The 19,626-nt window shown below is 35.7% G+C and overlaps 3 protein-coding genes across 4 annotated transcripts in view; 1 reads left to right on the top strand and 2 right to left on the bottom strand.

Moving 5' to 3' along the window:
* The window catches only part of LOC100371091 (pre-mRNA-processing-splicing factor 8), a 47,049-nt gene extending 42,108 nt beyond the window's left edge, over nt 1-4,941 (top strand). The window contains exons 39-43 of the mRNA XM_006812043.3: nt 422-639; nt 1,129-1,269; nt 1,826-1,965; nt 2,380-2,582; nt 2,919-4,941. Of these exons, the coding sequence (XP_006812106.3) occupies nt 422-639; nt 1,129-1,269; nt 1,826-1,965; nt 2,380-2,582; nt 2,919-3,073 (857 nt within the window). The 3' untranslated portion in view covers nt 3,074-4,941. The remainder of the gene's footprint in view (nt 1-421; nt 640-1,128; nt 1,270-1,825; nt 1,966-2,379; nt 2,583-2,918) is intronic.
* Nucleotides 4,942-6,476: 1,535 nt separating this feature from the next.
* Nucleotides 6,477-9,091, bottom strand: LOC100370642 (aspartate beta-hydroxylase domain-containing protein 2-like). The gene is made up of 2 exons (XM_002731181.4): nt 8,265-9,091; nt 6,477-6,848 (listed from the first exon to the last, which is right to left on the bottom strand). The coding sequence occupies exons 1-2, from the start codon at nt 9,007-9,009 to the stop codon at nt 6,625-6,627; spliced, it is 969 nt and encodes a 322-aa protein (XP_002731227.2). The 5' UTR covers nt 9,010-9,091; the 3' UTR covers nt 6,477-6,624.
* A 3,977-nt stretch (nt 9,092-13,068) lies between these two features.
* LOC102805869 (E3 ubiquitin-protein ligase DTX4-like) overlaps nt 13,069-19,626 on the bottom strand; it is a 56,484-nt gene continuing 49,926 nt past the window's right edge. For both annotated transcript variants that reach the window (XM_085491629.1, XM_085491631.1), the window contains exons 6-9: nt 19,093-19,236; nt 18,119-18,280; nt 16,884-16,973; nt 13,069-15,947 (exon numbers count right to left, since the gene is read on the bottom strand). In XM_085491629.1, coding sequence (XP_085347755.1) covers nt 15,729-15,947; nt 16,884-16,973; nt 18,119-18,280; nt 19,093-19,236 — 615 coding nt within the window. In that variant the 3' untranslated portion in view covers nt 13,069-15,728. The remainder of the gene's footprint in view (nt 15,948-16,883; nt 16,974-18,118; nt 18,281-19,092; nt 19,237-19,626) is intronic.

Below are 19,626 nucleotides of genomic sequence, written 5' to 3'. Positions count from 1 at the left end.
TGTGCAGCAAATTGATGTGTACTGTTTTGAATCAAACAGATGAACCAATCAAAAACTAATAACTGCTAGAACTTTGATTTATCTGTGACTATCTCAATTACACTTCGAATGTGATGCATTTTGATTAAAATATTGTATAAGGGGGATCAAGTTATTGCTGGTGTATGCATACACATTCAGTGTATTGTTTTGTGCATCTACCTCATTTTGTTATGGCAGGATTCACTGGTGTTGAGTGGGCAGATGACAACCAAATATAAATTACACCCACTGTAACAATGTCATAGATCAAGGTCTAGGCCCAGCCCCAGCCCAGCCTCCTTTAATCCTCCACCTTATTTATATTGTGCCTGTAAAATTATGAATTGAATTTAACAACAAATCTGGTCTTAATAATAATACTTATAATGCATCTTTGCAGGTGATGAGATTATTACATCCACAACCAGTAATTATGAAACAGCTACATTCTCATCTAAAACTGAATGGAGGGTCAGGGCTATATCTGCTACAAATCTACATCTCCGAACCAATCATATTTATGTCTCATCTGATGACATCAAAGAAACTGGCTACACATACATCCTACCCAAGAATATCCTAAAGAAGTTTATTATAATTTCAGATCTGCGTGCACAGGCAAGTATATCATTGTATTCCATTGTGTGCAAGAATGTCTCTATATTATTGCAGAGTCCTTTCTCTATTCTATTTGTCACATCTAAGTACTGTAAAATCTGTATTAGAAGCCGCAGCTTCTATTAAAATTGTAGAATGCAAGAAGGGGATGCGGCTTCTAATAGAGCATCTACACATATGAGAAATGGTGAAATTTTGATTCTTAATTATTCAAAAATAATGGGTGCGACTTCTATTAGGGATGCGGCTTCTAATACAGATTTTACAGTATTATGCTAAATGGCAACATAGCCTTGTGAAATGTTTTAGCAGATGTATATAACATACCGTAGACACCATTGTTCAGCTGTGCTAATGTACGTATTTCAAGTTTGCACTTCAAAATTTTGAATCAAAAAAATAATTGTATTTGACACCATTTATAACGGGCCGAAAAACAAAGTAACTTTTCTTGAATTATTTTCACTGAAAGTGCCCGTCTTTTTACAGATTGCTGGTTACCTATATGGTGTTAGCCCGCCAGATAATCCCCAGGTGAAGGAGATCCGCTGTATTGTGATGGTCCCACAGTGGGGCACACATCAAACTGTACATCTACCAAACCAACTACCACAACATGAATATCTCAAGGTATCTTTGTTTGCTCCATTTTACCAAGCTCATTTGTACCATTCAATAAATTGATGAGAATTGGTTGTGGGTGTGAGTGGGGTTTCTTAAGAGGATAAAATGGAAAGGTTCCTAAAGAACTGCAACTTTATACTGTGGATAGTCAAGTCTGGTGTGACAATATATATATGGCATTTTGCTAGTTCAGTTAAACCAGTCTGAACTTAATTAAACTTTTTTCTATTCCATAGCAATATTTATTTACAATCTCTTTTAATCCAACAGTTACCATTTATGCTCTATTAAAAGCACATTCCCAATAAAAGAAAAAACATATAAACAGAAAAATGCATTAGCTTTATACTAAATCATTGAAATAATATTTATTCGGACCACAGAATAATCTTTAATTCATGTAAGCCCATAGAGCAAATACAGCATGTCAGTTTGGTTGAGAACACTGTACATAAGATAACATAGCAATATAAAAATAGCTGCATTGGTATGAAAGCATGTACAAGTCTAGGAAATGCATATTTTTTAGATCAATCCTTACATGTATATATTTTTGCTGCAGGAGATGGAACCGTTAGGATGGGTACATACACAACCCAATGAAACACCACAATTATCACCACAAGATATCACAACACATGCTAAGATAATGGCAGATAATCCATCTTGGGACGGTGAAAAGACTGTGGTTATTACATGCAGGTAAGTCTCACAAACTACTTTTCCCTAAACTGGGCTTGCTTAAATAAAAAATCCTTTGGCTTGTGGATATTTAAGGACTTCTTAAAGTTGTATCACATCTTTGTTCAGTGTGATGCATAGTAGACTTTGTCCATGGTGTGCTGAAGCCATAGGCAAAAATAAGCAATGCTACCTGATAAATACACAAGCTAACAAACCACACCAACCCGGCGACTACTCAGATTCCAAAAGAATTTGTACACACACCCACCATGCCATACTCTGTAATATGCAATTACAATTCTGGTTCCCAAATAACTCATAATTGTTCATTATGTATGGAGTATGATTTGATCCAAATATGTACTTTTGTCTTACTCCAGCTGTATGAGTGAACACTGTCATAATATAATCATATCAAAACTTGCCTTACAGTTTTACCCCTGGGTCATGTTCACTGACTGCTTATAAGTTAACACCTAGTGGTTATGAATGGGGAAGACAGAATACAGATAAAGGCAACAATCCTAAAGGCTATCTACCATCTCATTATGAGAGAGTACAAATGTTGTTATCAGATCGATTCCTTGGCTTCTTTATGGTGCCTGGACAAGGATCATGGAATTACAACTTTATGGGTAAGTAAATAAACCCACGCTTTCCAGTATTCGTGCCTGTTAGTTTGAAAGATGACATGCATGTCATTCAACTGTATTCCATTGGGGCAAAACCCTTATTATAGCTTTATCGTTTGTATTGAATTCATTTTTCTGATATACCCTAACAATGTAAAAATCAAAGAATTAACATGATATTGTTTAGTCTTAACAATTATTCACTGCATAACAACCGATCTGAAGTAGCCTGTCTTCGTACAAGCTTCACTGGACCACAAACATGTGTTGAGTGGAAGCAAGAAATAAATTATGTGCAGTTTCCATTGATATTCACATGAATGTATTATTATTTTTCAGGTGTTCGACATGACCCTAATATGAGGTATGAATTACAGCTAGCCAATCCAAAAGAATTTTACCATGAAGTACACAGACCATCACATTTCCTGAATTTCAGTTCAATAGAAGAGGGTGATGCTATTGGAACAGATAGAGAAGATCTCTATGTATAGAAGAGGGTGTGGTTACCCAAACCAATAGTGAAGTCTGTAGTATTTGTGTTAACCATCAACTTAATCTAAACCAAACAATTCAGAAATATTTAAATGAATATGGTCACTCACTCTCATCAATAATAGATGAAACACTAAATCAGGTTTCTTGATAGCTATAAATTGGCTAACCATAATACAGCCACACATTGAGATGTGAATTGATATTGGGTCATGTGATTCTCAAAAGGAGATGTGGGAGGGACACAATTGCGTTTTAAAACTTTTTTATGAGCTACACACTTTACAGAGTAATGTTTTAGTAGTGATGGCAATTAATTAAAATTAGGAGTTATCACTCAGGGTCTCCCTGTGTGAAATGGTATATTCCTGATTTAATACCAACTGCTCACTCATCTTGCAATATGGGAAAATAAAGAAACCAGGGATGAGAATGAGAATTTTAATTTTCAGCTGAAAGTGTAAAGTAGCCGGGGTCTGAGAACCAATAGCCTTTCCCAGGACCTCTCGCGTACCGATGAAGTAACTCAATTTTTCAGTTACCACTTCATCTTTCTTCCTGATTCGCATGGTCAAAGTCACTTTCTTGTCAAGCCATGCCCAACAAAATTTGGTCCTAATGTCTTTATTGATCTCTCGCACAGCTGACCCGTTGTCTTTCTTAACCAATTTCACCATTATTGCTTCATGAAACTTGTAAACAACGATTGAAACAATAAAATGGTGTCGTTGGTGAAAAGCAAAATGAAAACTCTTCACTGATTGACTCAGCCAATCATGTTAATAGTTACATATTACTTTAAAACTTCAAAACCACTTCGGATTTTTCAATTACACTGATGAAAAGTCGCGAACATTCAGCATTGGAGACACCGCGAGCTGTCTCCCTTCGACCATTCACTGATACAGTCCTCTTGCAGCCGACAACAATGATCCAACAGCGTGTTCACTTCTGGTGAATGAACAAGATTTGTATTCTCACCCCTCTAAAATTTTCTCTTCAAATTTATACGTTTCAGAAAATCGGTCCCTGGAGCTTAGAAATCTGCGGAAAATTCTCATCCCGGAGAAACTTGCCCATTTAGGTTGGATGGTTCATTATTTCGATCAGCAGCAAAGCTAACCACTTACCATGATTTGGGATACTAAGATGGAATCTCTATCATCAACTTGTAATAGCACACGCAATTCATTGTGAAATTAAAGAAAAGAAAAAGTAAATTAATATCAAATTCCAGGTATGAAATTAGAGTGTCCGTTCTTCAATATGGTGTGACCTGCAATCAATTCACATTACAATGTGTAGCTGTATGGTTAGGTAATTAGCTGACATTATTGCTTATTTGGTGTACAATCTATTATTGCCATGAGATATCATTCCGTTCTTAGTTTTAAAAAAAAAGTTTCATTACTACTCTAAAGACCCTGTACAGTCTGCCTCATGTCAGGCTCGAAGTGAGGATGTGATGTCAAGTCAATTCAAGTCTAGGGGTATAATTTCCCTGAATTCTAACCTTCAATAAGTTCCATAAAACAATTTTAATGATATTCAACAGGCTGATAATGTGATGACTATTTGTGGCGTATGTAATGTAATTCAAGCGCATGATATTTTGATGTGATGGGGCGGGACGGGACGAGGAATGGGAGTGAGCAATACTGAAGGAAAGTGTGGGACAAATATCACTTCAGATTAAAGAGTGGTTATATAAATAATTTTTAAACTATTACATCTGGTGTGTTTTATGTCAAGTTGTATTTTTTCTGGATTGGCTATAGCAAGCCATACAGCCAATTTAAAAAAAAAAAAAAAAAATCATGTACTTTTAACTTTATATTCTTTAATAAAAGCCTCAGTGTTGAAGTAATTTTGTTTTTGTCTGTCTGTGCAGATTTATCTTTATAGACCTGTACATGTGTTATGTTGTGAGAAAACGCATGTATAGGCTGCCACCATCACACTGCGCAAATATACAAGGGCTTCTGTGGTATGTGAAGGGTTGGTGTTATCTACCATCCTGAGTCATGTAAATAGATATGCTAGGGCATTACAGCAAGTCTCAGAAGTATTGGGGCAGCCAATTTGCAAACTCGCTAGAGAATTGGCTAACTGCTTGGGTTTTGACTAAACGGTTGGCTTTCGAATCTCGCTGGTGCCGGTTTGTGATCACGTCCACTCTTAGCGAGTCTATATTGCATTAGGATGCAATGTTTTTACGCATTCTCAGGCTGGTACATGTCTGGATTCCCCTGAATGATTTGAGCTGAAAATGGCCACATTCAGCTGGCGTGATAACATTATAAATGTGAATAATCTACCGATATTTATTATATGAGGTTAACCTTCTTGAACACTGCTTGACACTCAAACGATCCGTTGGGGTAACACTAAGCCAACCGCTGAAAAAATCGACCTCATTCGTCGTTTTTGTGTGGACACGAAAGAGCATAGAACACTTTCCCTGGTATATTTGAAAGCGAAATCGCCATCCAACTGTAAGACCGTTGCCGAATCGCTCCTAAAGTATGAGGATCGTCCCCTACTGTTGTATAGATTCGCCTTAAGTGGGCGTGACCACAAGACGGCGCCGGCGAGATTCGAAAGCCAACCGTTTAGTCAAAACCCAAGCAGTTAGCCAATTCGCTAGTGAGTTTGCAAATTGGCTGCCCCAATACTTCTGAGACTTGCTGTAATTCACTTGCTCACAAGTTTTCAGTCTAGTCAAAGCCATATGCACATGGCAGAATTTGATGCATTGAAAAAAACTAGCATATCAGGCATAATTTGCCCCATTACACCCCCCCCCCCCCCAATTTTTAAATAGAATATTGTAAAATGCTTTATTTTGCTGAAAACACTTTGGGTGTTTTGTATGGAATTTGTGTTTTTGAATGTATATTACAAGAAGAAAAAAAGTATATTTGCTGAAATCAAACTTATGAAGCAAAAATAAATTATTTTACAGTATGCTATCAGTCGAGCTCTTTAGTGTTGGTGCCAAATGCAATGTGGTGCAAGTTTTGGGGAAAATGGGTAACTTCGCACATGTCCATCTGGAACATGTACAGAAAAACGTGAGATCTTTGCTCTGATGATGGTTGTTGTGCATTTAGCAATTTTCATTCAGGTTTTTTTAAGATATCAAATGAAATTCATTAAGTTTTCAAGATCATTGTATTATCTAATAAAGCAATGCTAGAAGTTGAAATTGACCAATTACATACTTATGTTCGTATGTTTAGAGTTCAAATCCTTGAGGTGTTTCTAAACCAGGTGTTTTCTATTATATATAAAAACTTGAAGGTCATTGGAAGTGATCAGTTGGTATCTATCTACCTGCTGCTAAATTAATGTTGACATAGAAAATCTCTACCAATTGCAGCATTGTCACTGGACAGAATGTGAAGTAAACAAATTAAATTTTTATTGCTATTATGAGGTATTTTGAAATGAAATAACATTTCAGTTTGGTACAGTGAGTGTAAAAACTATACTCCATTGTTTTTCATTTTCTGAAACTTGGTAAGAACCAACAATCAGTTTAAAAGCTTCAATCGTTCATCTTAAACAAGGTTTTCAAGACTTTCTTCTCCAGCTCAGTCACATCTGGGTGCCATAAATCTACCATAAATACAACTCTTGGTCCATCGCTTTGTTTCCCATCATGCCTTGCTTCATGAAGGAAAGAGTCATCAAATGTGAAACATTCTCCTTGTACCCAACATCTGGTTTCCCCAGCAACAGTAAGATGACATTTTGGTGGAACAATTAGACCTACAAAAGAAATGAGGGTCATATTTCAAGAAATTATTGGATTTGCAGCTTTCACCGTCACTGAATAAAATGTTTCTATCTCGTTCAAGCATCATTCACTAAGATAAGCTGAAACGGGAAATAAGGCTGACTACTCATTTTGTTTGGTTTTGCCACAGTCCCTCTATCCCCGGTCTGAAAACGGCTATTGTCTAAGGTGTGAATTACCCGCTGTGCTCAGACTGCTGGGTATGGCTTTCCGCGAAGCATAGTCTCTTGATAGCAGAGAATGCTATTTACACGCAACCAGTCGTGGGACAATAGACTGCGAAGCGTTTCCAGACCAGGGATAGAGGGACTGTGGTTTTGCCAATCATGATGTAGGTCAGTCTTTGAGAATGTACAAATTGCTGCCAAAGGCAATTAAACTAAGCTAAAAATAGTATGCAAAATAGCTAATTCTTATGCATGAATCTTAACTTTCTAGACATCCACCAAACCTGCTTTGAGCAAGCACCAGTATTCAGTTGATTTAAGCAAGTTGTAGTTAGAATACCAGTATATATACTGTAAACCACAGTTGGTGAAAATTTGTGAAATTATGTAGCAATGGAGTTAAACTAGGGATGCTGATTGTCGATGACTTTCTTAAAATTTGTAGCAGTGTAGACCATCTGGCTATTGACACACCCTGAAATTATTCATCGTCTTTGGGTTGTTTAGCCTCATTTTTCAAAGAAATCCATTTACAGCCTTAAGATTGAAGCTCTGATCGATGCTTATGTGTTTATATTTCAATGCCATCTATCAAGACAGTGATTTCACATTAAAACTTCTAACCTTATAACTGGAATTGGAAAGTATCCCAATTGGACTGGTGTCGTATTCTACCACAATCAGGCTCCTGAGATTAGATTTCGAATGAATCTTTTGAGCAACAGTGTACTGGGACATCTCAACCATGGAGTTAAGAAAGTGGTACGAGTTCCTTAGGGCCCCTTCACTAATAATCATTCCCTTTCAGTGCCCTCAACCCTATACACATACACCTACCATGGCGGAGCATATACATTGGGGGGCTGGAGTGTTAGGGTCAGGGGTCGGGGATGTTAAGTCTTTCCAAAAAAGCTATATGATTTCAAAATGTCTGATAAAACACAAGGCATTGACATAAACTAAGGGCTATGATAGATTAAAGGCACAATGCATTGCTTAGAGCATGTCAAAAGCCATTTTGCATAGTGCTATTCATAGACACACAGTGTGTCAATCGTCACTCTAAAAATAGAAAGGCAATGCTAAAGTGGTGATACATTTGTTAGTTGCCAAGCTTCAATACTTTACAGTCAAAACCCAATCTCATTAAGATTACCACTGTTATGTTGATTTGCTGTATATTATCAGTTTATCTATGAGCTACAAGACTCTTATATTCACCTAAATGGCAGCGTATTCTTAGGTTACATGGTCCATAGTGTTCTGTAATATGAGAGCCCGGTTGTAGAACTGAGAACACTACATTTCCAAATACCGTGTCTTCCATGATGGATTCCAACTGATCGATAATATGTGCCGTTTTGGGACATTTACGACAATTATCCGCGTTTCTGATCCCTTGATTGATTAAATAAAAAACACTCCATTCTCCAGTAGGCACATTGTTAACAGTCCAACCCTGCGTATTACCAGATTGGTGTTCTCTATATATGCTTTCAAAGTCTCTTAAAATCACAGGGAACTCTCCTTTAATTCTTCGGACGTCCCTCTTTTGAACATTTTCGTGCCAGGGGGAAGCAAACAGACCCGGAAGAAAGAACACATTTGGCTGCTGCAACGTCACTTCCTGTGCTTTGCGATGAATTTCAGCTTCCTCACACCCGCTTAGAATTCTTTCCAAACCATGCCAAGAATGCATTTTTGCAAATTCTTCTAATCTGGGTAGAAGGTTTCTATGTAACTCTCTGTACTTCTGACAACGAATACAACTCGGAGACTCGCAATTTGAATATTCTTCTGTTGTTGTGATAATGTCCTTGATAATATCATTGACGTTCGCGTCTACTGGAAGAAACCACTTAACTCTTTTTAACAGCAACGCCCCGACAATTATCGCCAGCAATGTCCCTATTTGGATGCTCAACTCACACAGGACGCTTAACGGAGAATCCTCGCCAGATTCCATAATGTTTTGCGCCAAGATGTGGACAAACCAAATAATTTTACTTTGTATTAACGCGAATCCCACTTCCAACTACGGGCGCGGCCATCTTTGAACTGCAATGTATCACGGGAAAACATATGAGCGTCTGTAAAAACAGTTCCTTCCCCAAGTTGCTTTTGGTAGAATATGATTAATGGCATTTCGAACCTCGGTAATTTTTGTTGATTACGTGACCACACCAACAACAGAAACTATATATATGTATATAGCGATATAATTTTTCTGTAAATTGTAACTTATTCTGTTACATATCGGGCCAGTGCTTGTAGTAGTGACGAGCCGCAATACCCAGACAATGCATGCACTTTTCCATTAAGCAGCGTATACATACATAAATATCTGGAATGAAAGAGAGAATAGAGCATAATTTCAATTTTGCTGAGAATAATCTATTTCAAGTTAGTTCTTCGCAAAATATTGATCCAAAATGCCACAAAATTCATTACTGTATCCGAATCTTCTATTCAGCCTAATTGGTAGCCTTGTGCCTGTCACAAAAACATACATGGAGGCCAAAATCCCCATTTAGATATTACAAGAAGTGTAGATTTGGTGAAAATAGGATCACGGAAAGTTTTTCGCGTGAATTATAGATGAGATGCGTCTTTTTTAGGGCACTTTTTAATTAAAACTTAGGTTTTTACGATGCTGTGCGAATTTTAATTCTCTATTTACTGTGCATCACACTCGACAAACCGGCCAAGACTTTCTTTTTGGAGAATTGTTGGATGAAATATTTTGGACGAGCCACAACTAGCTAGTAGTTGACATCATCGATTTTCGTGCTATAAAGACAATAAAACAACCGAATATTAACTTCAAATAAAATTGGTATGCATTACATTCTACATGTTGCATTTTTGGCAAATTACATGTCGTGAAAAGTGGTTGGAAAGTTGCAAAACTTGGTTCAAAGTTGCCGAAGTCAGTTGGAAGTTGAGTGGAATGCCGAAAAATTGGTAGCAAAAAGGCAAAACAGTTTGGCGGAAGTCAAAGAATTTGTTTCAAAGTTGTAGAAATTAGTTGGGAAGATGAAAAACTTGGATGGAATGTTGAACTTGACATTTTTGTAGCTTTATTAGAACATTTAGCTAGAGCAGAGAAACAGTGTTGTGGTAAGTTGAAGAATGGTTGCAAAGTTGCCGCAGTGAGTTGGTGAGTCAACATAAATTAGGTGCCAAGTCAAAAGATTGATTGCCAAATGGTATAGTTAGCTGGGAAGTGAAAAACATTGGGTGTAAAGAAGGGATGTAAGGATGTAGTAGAGGTTATTGCAATTGCATAGCACATTTCTGAAGTAACATTTTCTTTGAATCTCATCAAGTTATATATTTTTAGAAAGCTTATTTTTCAAATAATATTGAATAAATATTCTAACGAAATAATGGAACCGTATAATCACGTGATCACGGTGCAAATAAAGAGGTGTTATTTTCGGAGAAACGAAATATGGCCACAGAAATGATGCTCGCGGTACAGAGATGCCTTAAAAGGTTTGAATTCAATTTCCCAGTTCGTCTACTTTTGCGTGACCTAGATTTTGACCTCATAACACTTTTTAAAAAACATCGTCAACGTTGTTTTGAAATATGATACCCCATGTCAGAGTTCACAAAGGGGAGAGTTGTGTCGTATTTTCTAAAATCAAGGTGATAAACAAACTATCTTTGCCAGATTTCATTAACAGCTATCAGAGGCAAGGCTCCAGAAGGAGTACACTTTATGCAAATTTTTAAAAAATATGCTAATTTATTCATGACGTAGCAGTTTCTGTGCTCATGAATATTCATTAATTTGTGGATCAATACATTCTAAAAGGGGCGATATATTATTTTTGGGGGAAGAGTTAGAAAGGGGGATTAGCAATCCTTAGGGGGTCAATACAAAAGAAGGTACCCATTTGGAGAGCAGCATTGATCCTCGTGTCTGTTGCACGTGACCTGCAGCTGTCAACTGTGTTCGTACGTCGACTGGCTTCCATGTCTGGAGAATTCCAGTCTGGCTTCAAGCATGGCCATTCTGATAACCAATGTATATACGCTATGAAGACAAGTATTAATTTCTTATCTCGGATTTAATAGTCCAGTATATTTATATGTGTGTTTTCGATGCCAGTGAAGTAGAGTAAATATATTGATAGAGTAAATAGTCGGATGTTATTTAAAATACATATTGACAGATGTGTTCCATAGCACAATGTGAGCCAAATAATGGGTTGTGATTCTTCCACCATCTTGAATTTTCACAAGCATGCGCAGGTGTTCCATTCCGCGATGTCTGTGTGCATATATATTTCCCCATATATTTCATACTACGCAATTATCTACCACCGCTGGTATCTCTCAATGGACACAATCTGAATGTTGTGCTCACTTATACTTTTCTTAGATATGTCATTTACAATGATTTGTTAGATGGCGAATTTCGATATCAAACTTACCGTTTTATGCATATGCTAATTTACTAATTAGAACAGTTGCTGCAATGTCAAAGCTAAGTCTCTTTCGCACTTTGCGTACACATGTGTATTATCTATCAGTATTGTCACAGTGCATCAACACCCCTAGGATTGCATTTGAAGTATAAAACCATTCATTCTCAGTATTTATTAGATCATGAATTGGATCTCATACAACAGATCACCTATCCAGGTCAATTGACCTTTGACTTGAAGGACAACGCAACGCAGATATTGTTTACCAGACAATTGTTCTGTATTCGAGCTAACATTATGATCCGCACATTTTCAAATTGCAGTTATCTGGTTAAGCTTATTTTGTTTAAAACTTTACTTTCCAATATATATTACTCACAGTTGTCTTCAATCAGCGCCCTCATAGTCTGCTATAACCATGCCTTTCGAAAATGATTTGGCTAAAAGTTTGAGTGCAGGCTCTACGTTTGTTTCTAACAAACAACATTATCACTTTATTATGTTTGCTCAGATCAATTATTCATAAGTTTACTGAACGTGTGTGAATGTCATTTAAGTAGCATCTCTGTGTAATAGTGCTTTGTTTGGTCATCTAATTTGGAGAAATGATTTATTATTCACTTTTTCATTGTATGATGTTGTCATTTATTGTACATATGGACTTTGTCTGAAATAAATGTCATGTAATCACTCTAGTCACGTCAATCAAAGAAAACTCATCCCAATACCTCATTGAATCTATGGTCCATTGAGCTACGAGTTGGCTAATAATTATACATAATAAGTAATCACAGACATCGACCCAAACTATCTCAGAACACACATGTACCAAGTTGTATTTTTGATGTGCACAAATGTAAACCAAGAATCAGACAGGTGTGTTGATTACCCCCCCCCCCCCATGAATAAAATATGGTATGCAAGCTGAAGTAAAAAAAACGCATAAAAGGGGTGTTATTTGACATGTATACGCGTTTACTGTGTTTAGGGTTAAATATTTTAGATGTAACTTAGAATATAGTAATAAAGTGTGAACAAAAAAATCTCATGAATTCATGTTACCTCAACTTGAAAACAGTACGATTTAAGTATGTATATAGGGTATCTATTTTAAGTTTCTGCACTTGAATAGGGGTATAAGTTCACAAAAAGAAGTACGTGTTTACAGGCTTTTTTGAAAAGCTTTTATAGTACTTCAGCATGGGTACCAGGTCTGACTTGGAGTACCCCCCCCCCCACCCCGATTAGCCCTCAAGCTCCTAGGTGCCAAGTTTCATTGGTATTTGTTGATTTCTGATAAGAGCAAATTAGATCATTATTCATGGATAAAAACCATGAACCAATCAGGTTAATGGATAATCCCAGAGAATCTTTGTTTCATTGAATTTGTTGAATGATTCTAAAGATATAAGATAAACAGCTGAAAATTGGCTAATTTATGCCATCCTTGACTATCAAGATATGGAATGGAGACACACACACACACATACATACATACTGACAGGGTGACAGCAAAGGCTCCCATTGCATGCTTTGTATAGCACTGGTAGTTTCAGGATGCATTGATGGAATACAGCAACTCTCAGTTCTATTCTTGACTAATATATTTATTTGGCATAAGTGGAGGGTAGCAAAGCACAACAATTCAGAATAACACAATTGTAAACATACATAATAAATAAAATGTAAGAGTGGTGTTCACAGAACTACAGAATCATTAATTCAACAGGCATTATGTTCATATGCTTTTAATTCGTGATTTTTGCTTACCGATATTCAAGGAAATTACAAAAATACTGTCACTGCCATATTGTTCTGAACACCAAAATTGCCAGCTACTAGTAAGATGCTAACTGGGTTGCTATGCACTTGTAAATTTTGTGCAGAACGGTGCACCCACATATTTCTTTAATATACCTCATTGAAATCATTTATTTTATCAAGTCACGGTCACAGACTAGACAAGCTCCTCAGAGCTATTTATGTGATCGACACCAGAAAAACTGCTACCTTAATTTGTTTCTCTTTACATGAATAATGTACTTTTATATTGTACAATTTTATTATCTAGTGTAAATAAATACAAATACAAAAAATACAAAATGATTTGATCTAACCAGTTCTAATCACATAATAGTCTCACACAGATGCACATAGCAAACCAGTCAGATGGCAATGTAGCTGTTTAGAACAAAATGACAGCGACAGTAAAAAACATGCAAATATTTAGTTATACACATACTACGTATTGTAAGCATAACACACCAAGGGACAAGTCCTCATTTTATTCTTACAATGTCGGTTATAATCTCCACTGATGGGTAGGGGTCTGTCTGTGTAGATATAATAAACACTGAGATATGAAAAACTAAAAGATATGAAATATTGACAATGGTGGGTGGACAAAGTACAAATTAAGTACACAAATGCATAAATTAACCAGTACACAAGATGTATAACACCTAAGAAGTGTATGCAAGTGAACATTGAATGATAAATCTGGATATCTCTTAGCAGTGCACAAGTACACAGTGTTTTTAGCTACACCACCACGGTTACTAGCCATGGCTACACCTAGTAATTATATAGCCTGCTGGGACTAATATGTTTCTATGCTGGGAATTTTAGAAGAATGCGTATCACACTATCCATCAATTAACACAACTGAAATTCATCCACTTATGAAAGGCTATAATTTTGCTGTAAATTGATATCAATTCATAAGATAATTTACCACAGAATGGGAAAATCTGTCTGCACTTTCCTTCAGAAGATTGGGATCAAAAAAGCCAAATTTTTTGAGTAAAAAATGAAAATTGACTCAAATTGTCTGTTGGCTCCAAAATTAGAGTTCATTTCCAGAAATATTGAAGAATGTAAGAAAAACGTGCAGACAAGGTTTGGCGAGAAAGTCTGGAGGTGAAAAGGTTAATAGAGAGGCATGCAGCCATATAAAGTAATACTGAGGACAGGGTAAAAAATTTGCTTGCCATACATGGGCACTAGAATAGAATATTACAGCTTCTCAATAAAAAACTCAGATTACATAGAAAGAAATTCTAATTTAAGCAGTAGAAAAATAAAACAAATTATTTTTAAGAGATTTTGAATGAATATTTCAAAGTGCCATATTTTCTCCATTAAAATCATGTGCATTAAAATACCATTGCTGTTTATGTCAAATAAGCTACAAGTTTTTCCAGTGTAGAAAACTTACAGCATTCTGACATCTTCTTTTCTAATGGAAGGAATATGGTGTTCAAAAAAATCAATAAAATTCAACTTAGCAAACGTACGTAATCACAATAGCAGAATCTTGCCTTGTGAGGGCAGTATTTTGTCTAAATACTGTCCAATCAATGAAACAAAAGAAATGTGAATATTAAATCAGAAAGATGTCTGTACAGAAACTGTTCCAGTATACAAGTTTTAGTACACACTATAACTACCAGTAGTTATACCACAAAACAACACATCACGAAATACAGACTAGGAATACATGCAGATATGTACATGTATATAACACAATTCAACAACAATCTATTTAAAAAATAAAAATGATTGAAACTACATGCACCTTGTTGTAGTATAACACATAATTATATACTGCATTAACAAAATGCATTCCCTTTTCTATATGCAGCATTCTTTTGTCTATATGCCACTCCATTAATGCTGAGGTGCCACGCTGAGTAACGATGCAGTTAGCTATTCACTGTACAGTTGATTGGTTGAATGAAAATTCTGGCTTCTAGGCTATCTCTCCTTTAATGTTTCATAGAAGTAACAAATCGTCTTGCAGTGATTAAACCTCTGGTTCATAGAATAATGATAGGATGTTAATATCAATTTGAAACAAACATTGACACAGTGGCTGATGAAATACGTAGAATTAAAATTCTGTATATCTAAAAACTCAGATAACATTAAATGAAATGCTATATTTGTCTACATTATTACGCCGTAATAGTTTTCAATTTACTGTCTATAGATGGTACCATGCATGATACAAACTGCTATTATCAGCAGTTATGCAAATGAGCCGAAAAAAAATTGCACAATGTTTTACATTATCACACACGATGTTGCCAAGATGGTTTCTTTATTATTTGTTTCATAGAAGTGGGTGACTTCTAGTTTCCACACACATGTCCCATAAAAGCTGCAGGAATTCCACACTGACTACTCCAAGAACAGGTTCCTGGTGTTTACGTATGATTTGCAGATAACAGTTACACATGTTTTTTTATAAGTCTGCCTCAGTAACTCCCTGTGTGCCTAATTCCATGAGTAAATTATCCAAGTACTGGGGATCTGGATAACCATGACCAGTTAAATTAGATCCAAATTCTGTCTTGTGGTGTATTTCATTCCAAGTCACAGTGTTGGGTTCACTGGTAGTGGCTGATGTTCCAATGGTGAAGAGAAGACGTCGGTCCCATGCAATGATCAATAAACGCAGGGCCTGCAAAAAAACAAAACAATGTCAGCTTAACAATGAATCTGCTTTCATAACTTCTGATGCATACAAGAACCAAAGTCTACTACATTTGATACCACAATTCTTCAAATGATATTACCGGTATTTATGTAAATGTTGATACACTTGTGGTAGTTATTACCAAATTGAAATGCTACAACACCTTATAAAGTCGTCAGTAAAATCAAAATAAAGAATCATAATAATGTTGTAAATCCAAACTTCCTTTTGTCTCTAGTACCAATATGCACGAAGACAGTACAGCGTAATAACTTTATTATTATACATTTTTTCCTCCCAAGGATACATCATGGGAATGCCGAAATCCAAAAAGTTTAGAACAGATTCAGCGAACTTCTTTGTGTGGAGTCCGGTCAAACCCTGGGGGCTGCCATATTTGTTTTTATTATTAGAGAATGCTCCCGCATGTAATCGCTCCATATTTGGAATTCTCATTTCCTAACATGGTAGGATGAAAATACCCACCCAGTGCAATACCGTAAAATTACGACACGCCGTAACTTACAGTGTTATGGTGACAGATGCATAATAGAAGTTTTTATTTCAAGAACCAGCTCATAACAAAAAATAAAGTTACTAAAGAGCAGGAAAGCATAAAAGAAATTAACAAGCAGTCTCTCGGCTGAGATAGCTCCGCTGTTAGCAATGCACATTTCAATTAAAGAACAGAAGATATCATTAGAAAATGAACAATGTGTATAGTATCAAAACAATCAGACTTGCGGTTTTCAACAACAACATTTACAATCTGATTTACAGAAATACTCAAGTTGCAACTACAGGTAATATAAAATAGAATGTGAAAAGTGTTGTTATAAGCAACACGCAAAGCATTAGCTTTAGAAAATACTTTGTTTTATCAGTATTGAATTTGATATTATGGGTGTGATAAATATTTACCTTTCTGCCTTCATCATTATTTGGTAGATAACAATGACGTGGAAATCCTCGAGCAGAGTATCTTTTACCTGGATGAGGATGTTCTGGACCCTGGAAAGACAAAATACCAAACAAATCATATACCGGTATATAAGTACTCGACTGCCACGTGTCAAAGTTCAGATAAATACTGAACAAGCAGTTTATCGGCTGAAATAGCTCCGCTGCTAGCAATGCACATTTCAATTAAAGAACTGAAGACATCAAAGCAATCGGACTTACAGTTTTTAACAAGAAGTCGAAAATATCACTTTCTACCAAAAATGACAATAATATTCACCAAAATTACAGAATTGAAGATATCAACATGAAATGAACAAACCTAAGAGATGTCTACCCAAGGTACATATACACCAAGTATCAAAGCATTCAGGCTTGTAGTTTTCAAGAAGAAGTCGATAAAGTAAAACATTGACATGGACAACGACGAACAATCACTCATATGATAAACTCCGCTCGACAAAGTCGACAGCGGAGCTAAAAATAGTTGGAATCAATTAAATATAGGAAAAAAAGGTATAATCACTGAATTTTATTTTCATTGAGCCATATCTTTCAGCTAAAATAAGGTACTTAACAATAGGTGAAAAAATAGTTTCATCATCAATCTTTTTGAGAAGGATTTTGAAACAAAGGCGTGCTATTTGGCAGATTATTGATAATAAAAGTACCACATGTCATGGTAGCTACATGTCCTCTTGGTTACACTGGATGAGTGAACATAGGCACTTGTTTCACTATTAACAACTCATCAATGGTAATCAATAATAGCAAAATATAATGCTGATTTAGAAACCAGGACAGATTATTAAAATATTGGTGCTTATTTGGAAGATTTTATAGTAACTCAGGCTTCTTCCAAGTACATTATAGATTAGTAGCCCACTATTCTATAAATGTGGATAAACGATAGAACACAATTACCATAGCAATGAAATATATTACCATAATAATGAAGTAAATAAAGTATTAATACACTGGCAGTGTTACATTAGAACTAAGATATTTTCTGTAATTTTAGCGAATTTGTCTCAGTGCATGAATTAGCAGAATCCTGATTTAGCTAAAGTGCCAACAATCTCATTGTGAGTATTTATTTTATTTTAAATTAATGAAATTAGTTGACATAACAAGCTAGCTAAAAAGACATTTTAGAGTTTGATATACATGTGTATACATGTACATGTTATACTTGCCTGTGTTCCTGGTGGAATATTGTAAATAATTCTAATTGTCTCTGATTCTCTGTATCCTGGTAATGAATATGGTATAACATGATAGTCCATACTACCAGCTGGCTGGTTACCATGCTTTACACCATAGATTGCTTTGCATGTAGGACACTGTAAACTACCATCCTACAAAAGAACACACACAAATTCATCAAATAAATCTACTAGCAGCCTGCCTTACAGCTGAGTAATCTCAGCTCATGTCATGTGTTTAATAATGAACATAACAAGATTGTATATAATGACATCAAGTACATGCTGTACCATTCCTTAATTGGCACCAATACTCCAATGTTTCACCCTGTGATTAAGACAATTACCCTCACTACTGTAAAATCTATAATATGAGAAGCCATAATGGCACAATGCCACAAAGGGATTGAAGCTTCATTTAGAGCGTCTGCACATATGAGAAATGGTGAATTAGTCAAAAAGAATGGGTGCAACTTCTATTAGGGATGTGGCTTCTAATACTGGAAATTATGTTGTTCATGTGCACTTATTTTATTATCAGTTATCATACATTTGTACTTGCTTTATTAAAAGCCAATCTTTAATAAAAAAAAAAAGGCACCAGTTAGTATCTACCAGTCTATTGCATTTTGCTGAGTTCATTAATAAAATTCAGTTTGTTTTTGAAGTGTATATAAATGCATTTACAAATACGTGGTTTGTTACTACCGGTATGCATCAATTATGACAGCGGACATACTGTAAATCCTTCAGTTTTGAAGGACAAATTTCCACAAACTCTGCGGATCAGAGAAAAAATCAAAAGGGTTTAAAAGACCTACACCAATGAAATGCTGTCATCACAAAAATTCCCAGCAAAGATAATTTATGGTTTACAGTATTTCTGGCTATGTGTGAATATTTGACACAATCACAAATGTATTGTAAATAATTGCAATATTGCAGATATGAATATTTAAGATTACCTTTGGTCCACTGTTATACATTGCAGCCAGACAACTCTTATGAAATACATGTCCACACTTATCAAGTTTATAAACAACACTGCTGGCTTTATTTTCTTCATAACCAGAATTGGAACATAACTCTTCAAAACAGATTGGACAATCCTGTATTGACAGAAAAATAATTGAATTACACATACTAATAGAAACTGTTCTTAGTTAACAAGGTATCACATGGATATACTGCCCTCTGTGACTGATGAGTGCCTTCTTGTGGGCCAACAAATTGGTTGTTGATTAAAAAAAAGTACATTCCAGAAAGAACAATAAAATGAATGGGAATTAGTCAAATGATCACTTTCCGTTTCAATACCTAGTTTCAATAAGACCCTGTAACCATAGTGTGCTATCTTTAAAAAAAGAAAGACTGTTCACAACATTGATGTTTGTTGAAGCTATTTATACATGAAAACACCTAGTAATTAACTATTGTGCAGTCAATTTTACTTCTAGTCATTGCAAGGATTTGATTAATAAAAAGTTTAGCGGCACCAG

The sequence above is a fragment of the Saccoglossus kowalevskii genome, chromosome 16, assembly GCF_978046115.1.
Source record: "Saccoglossus kowalevskii chromosome 16, keSacKowa6.1, whole genome shotgun sequence".
NCBI lineage: Eukaryota > Metazoa > Hemichordata > Enteropneusta > Harrimaniidae > Saccoglossus > Saccoglossus kowalevskii.
The sequence above is the reverse complement of the archived record's forward strand: the minus strand, read 5'-3'. Positions and strand labels throughout refer to the sequence as shown.

Bases quoted from the DNA above. Each gene is read 5' to 3' on its own strand.
- LOC100370642 (XM_002731181.4), bottom strand. From the start codon at position 9,009: ATGGAATCTGGCGAGGATTCTCCGTTAAGCGTCCTGTGTGAGTTGAGC. The intron at 6,849-8,264 runs GTGAATATAAGA...TTTCTTTTGTAG, and splicing joins AAGAATACGCTGCCATTTAG to GTCTAATTGTTCCACCAAAA.